Consider the following 19,356-nt stretch of genomic DNA (forward strand, 5'->3'; position numbering starts at 1 on the left):
GGAAAAGACAAATTTATCTGGTTAAAAAAAAAAAAAAACAGCCCTTCATTTTAATTAAACTCTCCCATGTCTGCCAAATTGCAGAACCTCTTTCCACAGCTTGTTTTCCTGACCCCTGTTAAGAATCTGAAACTCTGTAACAAGCAGAATTATTTATATATGTCATTATGTTTCCTATTTCAAGCTCTTTGCTTGATTCTGGGCTCTGAACATCTATATTCACTGCGAAAGCTTGTTCTGAACACATTTTGGGCAGCGTTTGGTTTCCTTCAAACATCAGAAGTGCTTCTCTCCCCCTGCCTTCCTGCTTTCCCAGGAAGCAGGTGGATCCAGAGGGAGACAGTGGCTACAGTGAGCACCCAATCCCGCAGATCTGCTGAGCACAGCGTGCGGGAGTGAGACGTCCTGGGACCCTTTGCTGCAATGCTTACACCTGCACACACCTCTCCTCGAGCAACAACATGCAGAGAAACTGTCTGGGACTAAACGTTACTTGGGTGTGCGCGCATTTGGGACAGTTTCTGGACAAAAGATACAGAGACCAAAAAACCCAACTGCCACTTTGAAGAGGCTGGAGCAAAAGCAGAATACTGCGCCTGCCTCCTGCACTCAACGCCGGCTGAGGCCTAAGCCACCCATCCAGCCATCCTCTGAACACATCCCCACCCTCGCCCTGTATAAGGAACAAGGTCTACCCCACTCAGGAAAGGAGCAAGCAAGGGAACCTGTTGTTTATTCTCGCTCCCCTCTGCTGCAGCAGGGGCCCCAGAAAAGCCTTGCCTGAATTTCTTGTCTGACTTTTAGTCAATTTCTATTGATTGGGGGAGGCCAGGAGCTCTGGCTGGTAACAGATAGAGCTGGAAAGGAGAGAACAGGGGGCTGGTCTAGTGAACAGGCCTGGCAGATTCTGCTGGTGGAGGAAGCAGGTTCTCTCCACACTCACACCTCAGTCAGGTTGGGTACAGTGAAGTACAGGCAGATTTGAGGGTATTTTAGGGCCTTGCTCCAGGCACTACAGGCAGCACCATTTAAATGGTTGACACCACACTGCCTTTATCAATGCTACGATTTTAACAGGGAACACGAATATTTTAGATGTTCCCTTTTGGTCATATTTTTCTTGGAAAAAAAAAAAATTGTATCCCATATAAGCATGGGCATTTCTCACCAGGTTCAGACCGAGAGCTGTGACTGAGCGATCCCGTCCGAGTGTGGCTGGCTATCGCTGCATGCTGACTGGCACCCTGGGCAGTGTACTGGTGTGTGTGTGTGTGTGTGTATGTGTGTGTGTTGTCACCTGATCCTGACACGTCTCTTCCTGATTATTATTTAAGAAGGAAAAAAAGTGTCAATGTTACCAAACGTGCCTTGTTGGGAATCAGTTAAGAGTAAAGAAACCTTACTTTCTAATTAAGTGGGTTTAAAAGTCAAAAAGTTAAAGGATAAAATAAAGATAAGTTCTCTGGTAATCTTTGAAAGATAGCAAGTATATTAAGCTTGGCTGGTGGGGGTGCACTGCTTTGTCTGTTTACGGATGTTTCAGATCTCATTTTACTTGGAGTGGGAGGGAGGGTCTGTGCTGCGTCACACAGATACACATACAGTGAAGTCTGTGATGTTGGCACATTGGAACTCTAAGGCTTTATGCTCACTGATCTACATGTAGAAATAGTGTAAACCAATTAAAAGTGGAAGCTAAACTGTTTTCTTTTGCAGCCATGTGCAATGGAGTATTCCCTTCTGATTGTTTCACATTAGAGTCTTGTTGGATGCTGACCCAGCAGCACAGCCTGCTGGTAAGGCCAGGCTGGGTTTAGGGCCCAAGGAGGCAGACGCCCCCGCCCCACCCAGTGGGCCTTAGCATCAACCTGAAGAGGGAAGACATGGTTGGAATTTACTGAGAACTGGAAGTTTGCTTTAATGAGGGTTTTCAAGTGCAGAGGAGGAGTGATGGCGGGGGAGGGGGGTGGTGGTGGGTGGCAGGGAAGGGAGTTTGATTAGGATTAGATCAAGATCATGGTAGAGTGGTTAAATATTGGTTTTAGGGCTTAAACTGTCAATGCTTTCTAATAAAGCATTGACATGCCTTGAAGGAAGGTTGTATGATGAATATTCAATCTTTGCCTAAGCGGGAGTCTTTCAGGACTAGTGAAGTTAGGCTAATGAAGACAATGGAGTAGCAAAATCATGTTGGTGTAGTCAGTAGGCTGGGTGGAAAAATCTGTAGGTTTTCTGTTCAGTGTCCCAGCTGTGTGGGAGTATGTAGTTTGGGTTCATAGATTTTAGTCAAGAGGTATTGATATCAGAGGAAGAACTAAGAATGATAGATGCTTCACAGAGCATGTGTAGCCGTGTATTAAAAGCTGACTGTCATGGGTACTCATTAGGGAAAGAGCCATTGGTCATTTATTCATTCAACAAGCAAATATTTATAGAGCATATAACTCGCCAGGCACTGTGCTAGGATTAAAGAGAGATAAGGTCCTGTCCTCTGGAACTTTCCACTCCAGGGTGAGGCAGCATCCTCTGGATCTCTTTCAGATTACAAACAGTCAGTAATATTACTTAACTGGAGGGTATGTGCAACTCAGATCCTTACTGCGTACTTATTCTGACAGATCTTGAATGTTAGCATTTTTGTGTTCAGTTTGTTTTAAGGTGTGTCTTGATGCCTATGGAGTTCATAGGCTTAGCTTTTCTAAATATAAGCAAGTATATTCTTTTACATGTTTCCAGTGTAATGTTTATCATGGGCTAGCTGTGTTCCAGGTACTGAGTTGTAGTAGAAATACGGTGTACAAACTCTATACAAATTAGATGATTTAAACATACACAAATGATTGAGATTTTTAACAGTCACTTGTCATTCAACTCAATAAATACTGAATGACTTCAGCAGGCTCCTCTGTCCATGAGATTTTTCAGGCAAGAGTATTGGAGTGGATTGCCATTTCCTTCTATAGGGGATCTTCCTGGCTCAGGGATTGAACCCTGGTCTCCTGCATTGCAGGAGGATTTTTTTTTTTTAATCATTCTTTAGTTCTTCGGTTTTTGCCATAAGGGTGGTATTATCTGCATATCTGAGGTTATTGATATTTCTCCCAGCAATCTTGATTCCAGCTTGTGCTTCATCCAGCCCAGCATTTTCAGGATGTACTCTGCATATAAGTTAAATAAACAGGGTGGCAATATACAGCTTTGACGTACTCCTTTCCCTATTTGGAACCAGTCTGTTGTTCCATGTCCAGTTCTAACTGTTGCTTCCAGACCTGCATATAGGTTTCTCAAGAGGCAGGTCAGGTGGTCTGGTATTCCCATCTCTTGAAGAATTTTCCACAGTTTGTGGTGATTGACACAGTCAAAGGCTTTGGCATAGTCAATAAAGCAGAAATAGATGTTTTTCTGGACCTCTCTTGCTTTTTTGATGATCCAACGGATGTTGGCAATTTGATCTCTGGTTCCTCTGCCTTTTCTAAAACCAGCTTGAGCATCTGGAAGTTCACAGTTCATGTATTGTTGAAACCTGGCTTGGAGAATTTTGAGCATTACTTAAAAACATTACTGCCCTTATGGCAGAAAGCAAAGAAGAACTAAAGAGCCTCTTGATGAAAGTGAAAGAGGAGAGAGAAAAAGTTGGCTTAAAGCTCAACATTCAGGAAACTAAGATCATGGCATCCAGTCCCATCACTTCATGGCAAATAGATGGGGAAACAGTGGAAATAGTGAGAAACTTTATTTTTGGGGGCTCTAAAATTACTGCAGATGGTGACTGCAGCCATGAAATTAAAAGATGCTTACTCCTTGGAAAAAAAGTTATGACCAACCTAGACAGCATATTCAAAAGCAGAGACATTACTTTGCCAACAAAAGTCTGTCTAGTCAAGGCTGTGGTTTTTCCAGTAGTCATGTATGTGAGAGTTGGACTATAAAGAAAGCTGAGCGCCAAAGAATTGATGCTTTTGAACTGTGGTGTTGGAGAAGACTCTTGAGAGTCCCTTGGACTGCAAGGAGATCCAACCAGTCCATCCTAAAGGAGATCAGTCCTGGGTGTTCATTGGAAGGACTGGTATTGAAGGTGGAAGTCCAATACTTTGGCCACCTGATATGAAGAGCTGACTCATTTGAAAAGACCCTGATGCTGGGAAAGATTGAGGGCAGGAGGAGAAGGAGACGACAGAGGATGAGATGGGTGGATGGCATCACTGACTCGATGGACATGAGTTTGAGTAAACTCCAGGAGTTGGGGATGGACAGGGAGGCCTGGTGTGCTGCGGTTCATGGGTTCGCAAAGAGTCTGACACGACTGAGCGACTGAACTGAACTGAGCCACCTTGGAAGCCCATATACTATGCTAAGTGTTAGCAATAAAAACTTCCAGGATCCCCTCAGCCTATAGGAGGACACAGTCAGGAAACACCATAAGACACACTGGCAAACACCAATAGTGAAAACCCAGACATAGACCAGGCCAGAACCCCCATGTCAAGGGGCATGTGAAGAGGCACGAGTCAAGCTTTTTAAAGAAAGTGCTGGTGGACAAAAGAGCCGTGGGCTACAGTCCATGGGGTCTCAGAATCAGACACTATTGAGCACACCTGAGTGCACACACACATACACACACAAACACACACACAGGTATATGTAGCTTTGGCAACACGGAAGTAATCCCAAGAATCTAATAGGTGGGTAAAAGTACCTCCGTGAAGTCTGAGAGAGGCCATGGACTTAGATTCCATTCTGCCTCAGCTGCTGAGTGGGGAGGAGCACCTCTGAGGACAAAGGGTGGAAATGAAGGCTCCTTGACACTCATGGCCCCTGTTAGCCTGTCCTGCTAGGGCAGCAGCATCTCCTTAGAGAACACCTTAGGAAATCGGTGATGTCTATTTCCAAAAGATGGTGCTCTCCTAGCACTGTTTTCCCCAGATGACTTCACTGACATGAGTGCACCATGGTGGGTAGAACATCGTTGTACCAGTGATGAGCAAGCTGGCTCCAGTGCCGCCTGACCTGGCACAAGTCACTGACCTTTCCACATCTGCAAAACGAGGTGTTTGGATCAGATGTTTTTGATCATTCCTGCCAGCTCTTCCATGCTTACTATTACTGTTCTTACTCTGACAATCTCTTGGAGAAAATACGTAAGATAAACTTTTTAAATGGAGGAACTATTAACAATGTCGCATATTTTTCCTTTTCAGTTTCTCTGCATAGGGAGTCTCTTCTGCACCTGGCTATGAGATGGGGCCTTGCTAAGCTTTCCCAGCTCCTCCTGTGTCTCCCTGGGGGAGCCCAGGCCCTGACTTTACCCAACGAGGAGGGTGCCACGCCATTAGACTTGGCTTTACATGGTGGACATTCCAAGCTGGTTGAAGACATCACAAAGTGAGTTTGGCTGCTTGATAGATTCTCTCTCAGTCTACTTTTATAAAGTCTTCCAAGCATTATGGAAAAATTAAAGATGACCAAACCACAGGCTAACATTCGGTTTATAGTTTACCATCAGTTTCCATGTATAAAGTATAGATATACATATCATATATAAACAGATACAGCATGATAGCTGGTGTTCACACTTCATGGGGGAGAGGGAGTCAGGAAAAGCCTCTTAAAAGGCTCCATGGTGGGGGAGGTGGCTACTATAAGAAAAAAAATGTTGGGAAACACTAGCCTAACCCTGACTTAGCTTTCATTAGTTTAAATGTCACTTCTTCAGAGAGGCCTTCTACATTCTTATCTTTTATGATTATGATTAAAGTGTTAATTGTGACTATAATTATCATTAATTTATACTATATATCATAATTTGTGATTTTATATATAATCAATTATTTCATATATGTTTCCATTCTAAATCATTTGGGGACTGAAACTTATTTCTATTTTACCTGCTGTGTTCAGCATATACATTCATTGAAAGACAGTGAGTTTTTGTTGAATCAATGAATAACAAACCCTAAGATACTATGTAGCCAATGGGCTGGTTAGTAGGATCTGGAAATAATGGAAGTGAAATAATTTGTCAAATGTAAAGTTATCTATGTTGAAGATGATACCGACACTTTCAGTGTCTGTTACTTGGAATGGTTCAGATTGGTCATTTTTATTAGTGTTTACTTATGATTAGAGGAATCCTATACGATGATTTCCTTGACTTAGCATGTGGTAATAAGTGGGAAGCAGCAATGAGCATTGCAAAGTATTACATAAATATTAAATATTATCAGTGTTATTACATGGTTTGTCTTCATGGACTGATTCTTTTCATTTGGCCCATGGAATCCATTGTAATTAATTTATGGTTGTATGCCACCCGAGTAGATGTTGAAGTCACAACTTTCTATTTTTGTTCTCACTTGGTCAAATGAACACCAAGTAAGGAAAGAGCCCATCCTAATGGAATTGTCCTTGTCTTTGCTCTACTGTGACCACACTTTCTTTACCTGGAAAGGGCTAGGCGGGACCACTCCCTTGACTTTGTCACTGTGGATAGTTCAGGGTTACACTGAGGACCTGGAGCGCCACTTCTTTATGTTTGGTAGCTTTGTATCTTTCTGTTGTGTCCAAGACGAGAAGATGATATGGTATTTAAAGGTTTACACATCGTCATGTCAATAAAAGCAAACAACCTGATTAAAAAATGGGCAGAAGATTTAAAGACATTTCTCCAAAGAAAACATAAAGATGTCCAAAGAGTACATGAAAAGATGCTCAACATCAGTAATTATCAGAGAAATGCAAGGAAAATGTCCAATGAGGTATCACTTCATACTGGTCAGAATGGCTATTATCACATGTCCACAAACAATGCTGGGTAGGGTGTCGAGAAAAAGGACCCTTCTACACTGTTGGTGGGAATGTAAACTGGTACGACTGCTATGGAGAACAGCGTGGAGCTTCCTTAAAAAACTAAAAATAGAGTTAGCGTATGATCTAGCAATTCTATTCCTGGGCACATATCCAGAGAAAAACATAAGCTAAAAAATATATGCACCTGAGTGTTCATAGCAGCACTGTGTACAGTAGCCAAGATACGGAAGCAACATAAATATCCGCTGCCAGAAGAATGGACAAAGAACGTATGGCGTATATTATACATATGTGTGTGTGTGTGTGTATAAATGTGTGTATACCCCCCCCACACACAATGGAATATTACTCTAACATAAAAAAGAATGAAATGATGCCTTTTGCCACAACGTGGATGGACCTAGAGGTTATCATCCTAAGTGAATTAAATCAGACAAAGACAAATATCATATCATCCATATGTGGAATCTAATTAAAAATGATACAAATGAACTTATTTACAAAGCAGAAACAGATTTACAGATACTGAAAGCAAATTTATGTTTATCGAAGGGGAAACGTTGTGGTGAGCAAGAGCTTGGGGTCAATGTATGCATACTATTATATATAAGATAAATGACCAAAGAGGACCTACTATATAGCACAATATGTTCCGTGATAACCTATAAGAGAAAAGAATCTAAAAAAGAATGAATACATGTATAACTGGATCACTTTGCTATATATGTGAAACTAACACAACGTTGAAAATCAGCTATATGTCAATAAAATTAAAATTAAGTGTTTACTCATCTAATAAATTCATTCATGATGGGATTAGAAGTAGACTGTAAGCTAAATTCTGATTATGTGAAGGAGCGTCCATTTTCTAAATTAATTACAAGACTCTTATGGTTTAGGCTGAATTATTCACTTCAGTGGCTTGCTGTTAACATGGGGAGTTGTTTTCTAGAAGATTCTAAAGTCCCTGCCGGTAATTATGTCAGGAGTGTGGGGAGGTGCCCCAAACCTTAGAGTATGAGTGTTCTTAATGGATCTGTCATTCCATGTGATGGAGACAACGTTGATGTGGTTGGAAGTATACTGTAATTTTGCAAATATGCAAATGTTCATTAACAAAGTGATGTACTGGAAGAGGAGGGGAGAGGCGTAGAGCTAGTTCTGTGAACGGAAGAATTTGGGAGCTCCTGTGGGCTGTGGCAACATGCTGAGGTGGGCTGTTACCTGGGAGCCCTGGCATCTCTCTCCTGACCCCTGTTTATCGACCTATAGACCATCCAGAATATTGTGACACTAACCGAGAAGCCTACATAGAGCTAATAATAATGAATGTGCAGTTGTTCTCTGACACACAGAAAATAAGCTGATACTCAGAATTTAGTTTGAGGATATTGTTCCTTTGCCCATGAGTGATTTCAAGAAATCAACATGATCAAATTTACGTATGTTTTCATTTGCATGAGGAAATGATTCACCGCAGTGGACCAGTGTGTTATGAATATCTCGCTTGTTTGTAACATCCAAACCTCACCATGCTCCCTAGAGATCATATCTGTTTTCCACTGTAATCACCTAATAAACCGTCAGCTGCCAGCCAATTTGTTCTACTACATGTGGTGCCATTAAGGCCAGAGGCATCTTTTCAGATTAAAAGGAGAGTGAAATATTGAGGTAAAGCACTATGTTTACAAGTCAATACTGTTGCATTAATTATGTAACTCTTTTAAGTATATAATATATGTGAACAGCTTTTCAACTGATGACTTCTCTAGCTGGGAAAACAAAGATGGCTTTATTGGGATGTGTTTATACAGTCTTATGTACCTGTCTTCAGTAGGAAGCAATTGTTCAGCCAGTGGGCTTGTAATAATATCAGGGCTGATGGGATAAAATCAGGGCACTGGGATTGTGGGTTTTGACTTTTGGTGTTTCAGCTTCCAGGGCAGGCGTTCCCCAGGTTTCTCCTGCGTGCAGCTCAGCGAAGATGCCTCTCTGCGGTATATTCACTCGTCAGAAACTCTGACCCTGACGCTTAACCACACAGCCGAGCATTTGCTGGAGGCGGATATTAAACTCTTCAGAAAATACTTTTGGGATAGAGCCTTTCTCATCAAGGTTTGTGCCCTTTATTATGGTATAAGGTATAATAACTCATGCTTTTTGAGAGTTCAAACAGCAAACTCGTTATCTGGGGAACAGTATTTTTTTTTTTTTTTGAGAGGTAGCACTTTGTTTTTTTCTAATGAGACTTGGAGGGACATGGCATTGGAAACTGTTACACCAGTAGAATGAAGATTATTATATAATATTTTGGCAGTAGTCATTTTATAATATTGTTCCCTTTACTTTTCATGAGCCAGCATCACTGATGTTGAATTTTAGTATTCTAATGTTGGATATTTGCTATGAATTTACTGATTGTATTATAATTCTTATCTAAAGCAGTTGCCTTTAGGGTTATTTTACATGAATAATACCTTCTTCTGGGATTTCTTAGGAACTTACACATAGTTGAGCCTTTGTTTCAGTGTACAACTTCTTCAATGGGGCCGGCCACTTGAGACTAGTACTTTTTCAAAGATATTTTCCCCTCCCACCATCACCCAAACATCAGCTTTGAGTGTTGTTACAGCATGCCCACCTTAGGTTTAAAATGTTTTATCTTCATTATTATTATTTTTTTGGTCAAATCTCAAACACTAGAAAGCAGATTTATATATTTTATTTATTATCAAGCAGAATGTTCTTTTGAGTAAAAGGGCTTCAGTCAGTTTAGTTGCTAATGCTCACAGGTATAACGGATTTACTCACCAGATTGTGTGACACCCCCTGCAACCTCCCAACCCCCAGTCTTTTCAAGCACATCCATTAATAAGTACCACCGAAAAAAAGCACCAGTTTCATCACCAGTTTAGGCTTTACAAAGTGAACAGTCAGTTTAGAAAACTGACACTATTATCAGTTTTGACTTGTAAAATGTTTGCTTTATATTACTAAATGAAAGATTTTAGCCATAAATATTATATAACAAAGCTTATAACTTACTCCATATAGGGTTTTATTAAACGATTAAAATGAACCATACTCTTCAGAGTATAAATTACCTCTGTTTGTTGAGTTTAGGGAGTTTCTTTTTTTTTTTTTTAATTCATGCTCAGGTGCATCTGACTCTCTGTGACCCCATGGACTGTAGCTTGCCAGGCTTCTCTATCCATGGAATTCTCCAGGCAAGAATACTGGAGTGGGTTGCCATTTCCTCCTCCAGGCGATCTTCCCAATGCAGGGATCAAACCTGCATCTCCTGTGGCTCTTGTGGCCCCTACATTGGCAGGCGGATTCTTTACCACTGAGCTACCTGGAAAGCCCAAAAGATTTAACCATAAATATTCTATAGCAAAGATTATTGCTTTCTCCGTATAGGGTTTTTTTTTTAAACAGTTAAAAATGAAACATGCTCTTCAGAGTATGAACTACCTTTGTTTGCTGGCTTTAGGGAGTTTCAGTTCAGTTCAGTTGTTCAGTCGTGTCCGACTCTTTGAGACCCCATGAACTGCAGCACACCAGGCCTCCCTGTCTATCGCCAACTCCCAGAGTTTACTCAAACTCCTGTCCATTGAGTCAGTGATGCCATCTAACCATCTCATGCTCTGTCATCCCCTTCTCCTCCTGCCTTCAATCTTTCCCAACATCAGGGTCTTTTCCAATGAATCAGCTCTTCACATCAGGTGGCCAAAGGATTGGAGTTTCAGCTTCTACATCAGTCCTTCCAATGAACACCCAGGACTGATTTTCTTTAGGATGGACTGGTTGGATCCCCTTGCAGTCCAAGGGACTCTCAAGAGTCTTCTCCAACACCACAGTTCAAAAGCATCAATTCTTCGGCGCTCAGCTTTCTTTATAGTCCAACTCTCATATCCATACATGACCACTGGAAAAACCATAGCCTTGATTAGACGGACCTTTGTTGACAAAGTAATGTCTCTGCTTTTTAATATGCTGTCTAGGTTGGTCATAACTTTCCTTCCAAGGAGTTTAGTGTGTAATTTTCTGGCCTACGGTATTTCCTCATTGTGCTTAAGGGTACTTTTAAAGATGCAGAAGCCCTCAGCCATTCCCGTGGCTTCTTACCCAGGCCCCAGGGGTGGATGTTCTATCCGGACAGAGGCTGGGCCTGGCCCGGCAGCCTTGCTCAAGGTGAGCGCCTCTCCCTGCAGCTTCACAGGGGCTGCTGCTGCTGCTAAGTCGCTTCAGTTGTGTCCAACTTTGTGCGACCCCATAGACGGCAGCCCAACGGGCTCCCCCGTCATAGGGGCAGAGCTTAACAATATGTGTGTCCTTAGAGGGGGCACTCAAACAGCAGCAGGACCACCAAGCTCCTGCAAAGGTGAGGGCGTGCTCCACGGAAAGCTGGAATTCGGAACATTTCCTTCATTATAAAAACCTCCAACTTCTCAAGTCAGATTTGTAATTTCTTATAACCTATTTGAGATTATTTTTTACTGATGATTTTGGGAGATTTAGGATGAGTAAATTTAGATGCTTTAATAATTGATTGTAGTGAATTATGCTATAACAAAGACCAACTGGAGGTTACTTTCTAGTGTATCAGAGATTTTCATTTATGAAAAACACTTGGTAAAAGAAGAATCCATTGCAGTGGGATGGCCTTGTGTTCCAAGTATCAGCATCCCTTTTTTTAATCCTTCCTGCCCTGCCCTGTTGGTTGGGTGGTGCATAGGGAGACTGGGAAGGGGATGAGGCTGAGGTTCTTCCAGAAATCGTGATGTCATAACTTACAGTAAGAAATATATTTGGTCTCAGTCCATGGTTCTTGGCTCATAGCTCTCCAGACCTTTGGGATTTCCTAAATGTTGAGCAGATAAATGTGTGTGGTTTTTTTTTTTGTTGTTGTTGTTATGTCAATCTGGCAACTTTAAGAAAGCACTTAAGGATAGGGGCTAGTTACCAGGAGACCCACCCACTTTCAGTCCTACCTCCTCGACCTTCAGGGAGGGGAGAGGACCTGAAGGTATAGTTTCATCACCCAAAGACAAAGACTTCGTCTAGCGGGGAGCCTGGTGGGCTGCCGTCTATGGGGTCGCACAGAGTCAGACACGACTGAAGTGACATAGCAGCAGCAGCAGCAGCATGCCTTCTTAATAAAGCAAGCCTTCATTAAAACCCCAGAGGACTGGATTCGGAGATCTTTCCAGTTGGGGAACTGGTTGGAAGTGCTGGGTGACTGGCCTGCTTGGAGCGGCACAGAAGCTCTGTGCCCTTTCCTCAGACCCTGCCCTGTACATCTCTTCCATCTGGTTATTCCTGAGTTATATTCTCTTATATATATAGCTATATTATTAGAGTTACCATGTATTTATCAATAACCTCAGATATGCAGACGACACCACCCTTATGGCAGAAAGTGAAGAACTAAAGAGTCTCTTGATGAAAGTGAAAGAGGAGAGTGAAAAAGTTGGCTTAAAGCTCAACATTCAGAAAACTAAGATCATGGCATCCAGTCCTATCACTTCATGGCAGATAGATGGGGAAACAGTGGCTGACTTTATTTTTCTGGGCTCCAGAATCACTGTAGATGGTGACTGCAGCCATGAAATTAAAAGACGCTTGGTCCTTGGAAGGAAATTTATGACCAACCTAGACAGCATATTAAAAAGCACAGACATTACTTTGTCAACAAAGGACTGTCTAGTCAAGGCTGTGGTTTTTCCAGTGGTCATGTATGGATGTGAGAGTTGGACTATAAAGAAAGCTGAGTGCCGGAGAATTGATGCTTTTGAACTGTGGTGTTGGAGGAGACTCTTGAGAGTCCCTTGGACTGCAAGGAGGTCCAACCAGTCCATCCTAAAGGAGATCAGTCCTGGGTGTTCACTGGAAGGACTGATGTTGAAGCTGAAAGTCCAATCCTTTGGCCACCTGATGCGAAGAGCTGACTCATTTGAAAAGATCTTGATGCTGGGAAAGACTGAGGGCAGGAGAAGAAGGGGACAACAGAGGATGAGATGGTTGGATGGCATCACCGACTCAATGGACATGGGTTTGGGTGGACTCCAGGAGTTGGTGATGGACAGGGAGGCCTGGTGTGCTGCAGTTAATGGGGTCTCAAAGAGTTGGACACGACTGAGTGACTGAACTGAACTGAGCTGATAATAAACCTGGAAGCTAGTAAGTAAAATGTTTCTATGTCTGTGAGCTGCTCTAGTGAATTAATTTAACACAAGGAGGGGGTTGTGGGAACATCTCATTTATAGCCAGTTGGATGAGTCCAGGTAAATGTAAGCAGGTAGTGATCATCATATAGGCTGTCCACACTAAAGTTTTACAGTTTAGGTTAACATGTAAAATTATATATAGTGTAATGAAATATTTATTTATTAAATCTTAGACGTCTAAAAGTCTATTTTTATGTAATAGCTATAGACAGTGACTTTGCTTTGAGAGACTCACTTGTTCTCGAGGCAGCTTCCGGGTCTGGGTTCAGGCATTGCTCAGTTACCTGCAGCCTTCTAGTGTGACGACAGTAAAACCTGCTGCAGAAACTGGAGTTTGTGCTACAGGATAGAAGACCTGTGCAGGTGATGGTGATCCCATTCAGAAGCAATCCTTGTTCTGAGTTGTAACAGATTCATGTTATTACGTGATATTATAGCTGACACTGGTAGACTGATCATTTGTAATAAATATTAAATGCTGAAAATGACAGGTTTGTGTTAAATATCCAAAGTGTAAATGTAGTTATTAGGAAATTAAGCAGTAGGCAAAATATTAGCAATATCTTTAATCATGTTTTTGTTCTTTCTGCATAACAAAGCTTTTTATGTTAATCGAATACTGATAATTTAGTTTTAGAACTTGGCTAAAATTAATGTATAAGACGGCTGGGAAATATAAGTGTTCTGAAGTTGTATCCAAAATTACGGGAATAAAAATTAAGTTTTAATCAGATCAGATCAGATCAGTCGCTCAGTCGTGTCCGACTCTTTGCGACCCCATGAATCACAGCACGCCAGGCCTCCCTGTCCATCACCAACTCCCGGAGTTCACTCAAACTCACGTCCATCGAGTCAGTGATGCCATCCAGCCATCTCATCCTCTGTCGTCCCCTTTTCCTCTTGCCCCCAACCCCTCCCAGCATCAGAGTCTTTTCCAATGAGTCAACTCTTCTCATGAGGTGGCCAAAGTACTGGAGTTTCAGCTCTAGCATCATTCCTTCCAAAGAAATCCCAGGGCTGATCTTCAGAATGGACTGGTTGGATCTCCTTGCAGTCCAAGGGACTCTAAAGAGTCTTCTCCAACACCACAGTTCAAAAGCATCAATTCTCCGGCACTCAGCTTCCTTCACAGTCCAACTCTCACATCCATACATGACCACAGGAAAAACTATAGCCTTGACTAGACGAACCTTTGTTGGCAAAGTAATGTCTCTGCTTTTGAATATGCTATCTGCTGCTGCTAAGTCGCTTCAGTCGTGTCTGACTCTGTGCGACCCCATAGACGGTGGCCCACCAGGCTCCCCCGTCCCTGGGATTCTCCAGGCAAGAACACTGGAGTAGGTTGCCATTTCCTTCTCCAATGCATGAAAGTGAAAAGTAAAAGTGAAGTCTCTCTGTCATATCTGACTCTTAGCAACTCCATGGACTGCAGCCTCTCAAGCTCCTCCGTCCATGGGATTTTCCAGGCAAGAGTATTGGAATGGGGTGCCATTGCCTTCTCTGGAATATGCCATCTAGGTTGGTCATAACTTTCACCCCATTTAAAAAAGAAGTATTTCCTTATTTTGTAATAAGAAACCATCATTGCCTGATGTCATTTTGCATAGACTTGCCAGTTGCCTTTGAGACTAGGGTTTGGGGGTTAAGGCTGACCCCCAGGTAAACACGTGGAGTCAGGGGCCATCTTCGGCCTTGAGCCTGTGTGGTCAGTCCTCTTTAACCCCAGGTACTCACCCTGTGAGGCTCCCCTGGTGACCCAGATGGTAAGGAATCTGCCTGCAATGAGGGAGACCTGAGTTCAGCTGGGAGGATCCCCTGAAGGAGGGAATGGCTATCCACTCCAGTACTTGTGCCTGGATAATCCTATGGACAGAGGAGCCTGGCGGGCTACTCCATGGGGTTGCAAACAGCAGGACACAATTTTGCAACTAACGCTTTCCCTCATCCTGTCGTTTCCTTAGTACCTCCCCAGACATACCTGCTCTGGTCCATCCATTCATTCCATCATGGGCCCTAAGAGTGAGTACGGTGTCCTGGGAGTCAGGCTAGGGACAGGTAATAGCCACAGAGGCTGGGTGACTGGGGACTGCTTGTTCCCTGCCTCTTTGTGATTTGGTCAATTATGTATATTTTCCTGTTCTTTTTGCTCTGGCCTCAAAAAGATGCTCTGACATCGTCATGAATAAGCACTTGATGCGCTGAGCTGAAAAGCGTGCCCAGGGCGGAGGGTGGGGAGATGGTTTAGGGGTCTCTGTCGGTTGGAGGGTTGCCCGCCCCAGTTTGCCCGTGTATTTGTTTTGGAACATGTGCTGTTGCAGGCTTGGATAGTTTTTGACACATCAACACATAATTCTGTCTCTTCACATTTTCATTGACTGTGTGGAATCCATTTGAAAAGGAAGTACAGAGGGCTGTAAGGGTAGCCTCATTCTGTCTACAGCTCATGACCCAGTCTTGGCCAGGAGCAGCCTGATCCTGCCTGTGCCAACATGCAACCCTTGGCTTATGCTCATCCTGGGTCCTACATGTATCAGTGGTCCTCTCTGTATTAGTGTTTCCCCCTACTCTCCAGGCCCCTGATCCCTGTGTCTTAGGGTGTGGATGGGAGTCTAGGCAGGCAGATGCATAAAGCAGCAGCCCTTCGTACTGATTTCAAGCTTTGCTCTTCTCTGTCCCCCTTTTGGTTCATGTCTCATGCTCCTGAGAACCTTCTGGTGGTGTGATCCGGGAAGCAGTGAGAACCACTAGCGGAGACAGTTTTGGCCCTTGTCTCGGGTTCCTTCCACCATCTCTTACGTCATGCAGGCTGCTGTTTCATGTTCCCCGACACCCCATCTGCCCCCACCTCCCCTGGCTTTGCCTCTGGCTGTTTCACCTCTCAGATCCTTGATTGTGATCTGCATCTCTTGCTGCATATCTGAAGCCTCAAACAGCTTTCAGTGATTTTTTTTTTCCCTGCCTTTCTTAGGCTCTTGAAGAGCAAGAAGGCACGTCAGAGGAGAAACCAGATATGCCCTCCAGCGCTGCAGAAACTGAAAAAGGTATGCATGCTCCTTCCCCACCTGGGGAACTCAGAAAGTGCTCAGCATTCTCTAGTCAATTGCGAGTTGAAGTGTGTGGAGAAGGAGAGCAGGAGCCGATGGACTCGGAGGCAAGAGTAGGTTGCTCTGGGGCCGCAGGGCCCAGAGTTCCTTCAGCAGCACTGACCAAAGGTACTGTGCGTTTCCACTTTTTACTCAGTCACATTTACTGGTTTCCTCCCACAGTGCTTGGGGGGCCTCTCCTGACATTCAGAGGGCGTTCCCCTCATTACCAAGGTCAGTCTGTTCCATTCAGTCCTCCTTCACTCTCCCGTTCTCCAGCTCGTTCCACCTCTGTGGAGCCTCTGCTCTGTGCTGGGCAAGTGGGTCCTAGAGGATGGAGGTTGTGAGGGTGTCCTGATTGTCGTGGGGTCCGGGGAGCTCCGCCGCTGTGCAGAGGTGAGTGGTGAGGGGTGCTGAGTGTCTTCAGGGTCCAGGCGGCCCCACCCAACCCAGGCTGTCCTCCACAGTGGTTCACGTCGCGGATGACGCTTCAGAGGCTGAATGTCTGAATCTGCTCGAGGTGGGTGTCCATAGCAAGAGGTGTATGTTTGAAAATGCATCCTCAATACCCTGTTCCACATCATAACGAGGAGTCGTGTTGATGGCACACTTGCATGTAACATCCAGCTTATTTGTAGAATATGATACTTTCTTGTTTTCTCCAACTTGGCACCTTATTAGGGCATGTGATCTCTACTTCAGTTTAGGTTCTTTCCCCTTCAACACACACAAGTAGATCTGATCTGTTGGCAAGTCCTAGTGACAAGTCCAGTTTAAAAAAAAAATCTCTTTTTTAAGTTATGAAAGTATGATAACCCATTTACAGGAGACTTGGAACAAACAGAATACGGTTATATATGGTTCCATTATATATTACAATTGTTTTTTAAGTAGATAAATTAAGATTTTTAGTTGGAGTTTCAATATCAAGCTCTCAAAAATTAATAGAATGACTATACAGAGAAGTAGGATATAGTAGACCTGAAAAGCACTATAAACCAACTCAACATGATTAAGATTTATACAATTTTCACACAATAGTAGGATACAAATTCTGTTCAAATTCCTGGAGACTGTAAACTCAGAGACACTGGAACATATCCAGGGACATAAAACAAGGTGAAAAAATTTCATGGTCTAGAGGTATTGAAATAATACAGAGTCTCTTCTCTTATCACCATGGAATTATATTGGAAATCAACATCAAAAGATATCTGAAAATAATCCACATAGTTTCAAGTGCAGTATGACATTTACGAAAAGAGATCTTTGACTTAGCCATTGAAAGACTCAATAAAGTTAGAATGAGAAAAACACAGAAAGTGATTGCAGAGAAAGCATTTAAATGAGAAATTAGTACCAAAAGAGAAATTAATATTAAAGATACTTTAAAGAAAATCCCCTGTATTTGGAAATTAAATGTCCACTTTTAAATGATGAGTGTATCTAAGAAGCCGTAACAGGGAACATTGGAAAATATTTGTAATAGAATAAAAATGAAAAGAGAATTTATCAGAATTTGTTGCATGCAGCTGAAGCTGCTCAATACAGTTAAATACTTGAATAACATATGAAAACAAATAGTAGACACTATGGGCTGCAGTCCATGGGGTCGCTAAGAGTCGGACACGACTGAGCGACTTCACTTTCACTTTTCACTTTCATGCATTGGAGAAGGAAATGGCAACCCACTCCAGTGTTCTTTTCTGGAGAATCCCAGGGACGGTGGAGCCTGGTGGGCTGCCGTCTGTGGGGTCGCACAGAGTCGGACACGACTGAAGCGACTTAGCAGCAGCAGCAGCATAAAATTTTGTGAAATTTGAAAAATATTTGTACTTTACTTATTAATACTATATCACTCGTTAACTTCCTGGGTTTTTTTTTTTTTTTTTAACAGTGTAGTACTTTTTTATATTCTTAGAATTGGATTAGAAGTTTCAAGCCTTATTCAAACTTTTAAAAAATCACTAAGATAATAAATTTTCTAGACTTTTAGCAGTAATACCAGATGCCAAATACATGGAACTATATCAAAGTTTTCAGTGAAAATAAATTAGAAATCTAACATTCTATTCATACTAAGTCAAACAAGTGGAATCAAAATGTCATAATTTTTCTAGCTAGGCAAAAATTCATAAATTTTCTAAAATATGCATTATATTATACATACTGTATACACACATGTATCCGAAAGCTTTTCTACTACTTTTGAAAAAGGCTTGAGAAAGAACAACAACAACAACAACAAAAAGAGACAGAAATTGGGAAACGTAATGAAATGGGAGCACTGAATGTGAAACAGAACAAGAGAAGCAAACTAGATAAAAGTAAATGATCATCATATTGTCCAGTTGTTTTTAAACATGGCTGCTCATCAGAAAGACATCTGGAGCTTTGGAGAAAAGTAGCAGTACTTAGGCATTTGTATTTTTCAAGAAATTCCAAGGTAATTCTATTATGCGTCTGATTTTAAAAAGTGATTACAGGTTTCTGTATTAAATGGTAGTTTTAGTGATATAGAATTCTATTATTTTCTGTTGACCAATCATGATACAATGATATCATGTAATAGTTACATAATCACAATAATAGAAGATGTTTTTGCTATTTTATATTTTTACTATTTAAAAATATTATACTTTCAGTATTTAAAAAAAAATAGTAAAAGATGGAGTTGACAATTTGGAACTGGCACGGTAAAACAAGCTGTCCTGGCACATTACAAGTGCTTCAGGAGTCATGGGCAAATAACACTGAGAGAACTTTGTGGCGTGTGATGGTGGAGTGGCCAGGGAAAGCTGCTTGGTGGAGGTGACCCCAGTGCTGTGATCTAAGAGAGGGAAGGGAATTCTAGACAATAGGAATATGTACAGTACAGAGTCCTGAGTCAGATAATGCACTGGGGAAAATGCAGGCCGCTTTTTGGCCCTGGAGTATAGGGGTGTGTGTGTGTGTGTGTGTGTGTATGAGAGAGAGAGAGAGAGAGAGAGATGCCAGGAACATAGACCTGCAAGGGTGGCAGATCTGCAGGGCTTGTACACAAGGCAAGGAATCGGAACTCCACCCTGACAGCTCTGGAAACTGTTTTAAGCAAATTAGTTCAGGTTGTTATTTAGGAAGCGCACTCTTCGAGACTGTGGAGAATGGGTTAGACGGGCCAGGGGCTGCCACACGGGATGCGGAAGAGGGTCTGCGCCAGAGCAGTGGGAGGAGATTGGAGATGGAGGGATGGAGGG

The 19,356-nt window shown here is 42.4% G+C and overlaps 1 protein-coding gene across 21 annotated transcripts in view; it reads left to right on the forward strand.

Annotated features, from left to right (window-relative positions):
• The window catches only part of ARHGEF28 (Rho guanine nucleotide exchange factor 28), a 342,857-nt gene that overhangs the window by 152,249 nt on the left and 171,252 nt on the right, over positions 1–19,356 (forward strand). For 11 of the 21 annotated variants that reach the window (XM_086362150.1, XM_086362153.1, XM_086362154.1 and 8 more), the window contains 3 exons: positions 5,199–5,382; positions 8,742–8,922; positions 16,006–16,078. In XM_086362150.1, coding sequence (XP_086218276.1) covers positions 5,199–5,382; positions 8,742–8,922; positions 16,006–16,078 — 438 coding nt within the window. Of the gene's footprint in view, positions 1–5,198; positions 5,383–8,741; positions 8,923–16,005; positions 16,250–19,356 lie in introns of those variants that run through there. The other 10 variants (XR_015148969.1, XM_086362143.1, XM_086362141.1 and 7 more) reach the window with 2 other exon arrangements.

This window comes from Bos grunniens, chromosome 20 (assembly GCF_055505025.1).
Source record: "Bos grunniens cultivar Pamir isolate PY7600 chromosome 20, Bosgru_T2T1.0, whole genome shotgun sequence".
NCBI lineage: Eukaryota > Metazoa > Chordata > Mammalia > Artiodactyla > Bovidae > Bos > Bos grunniens.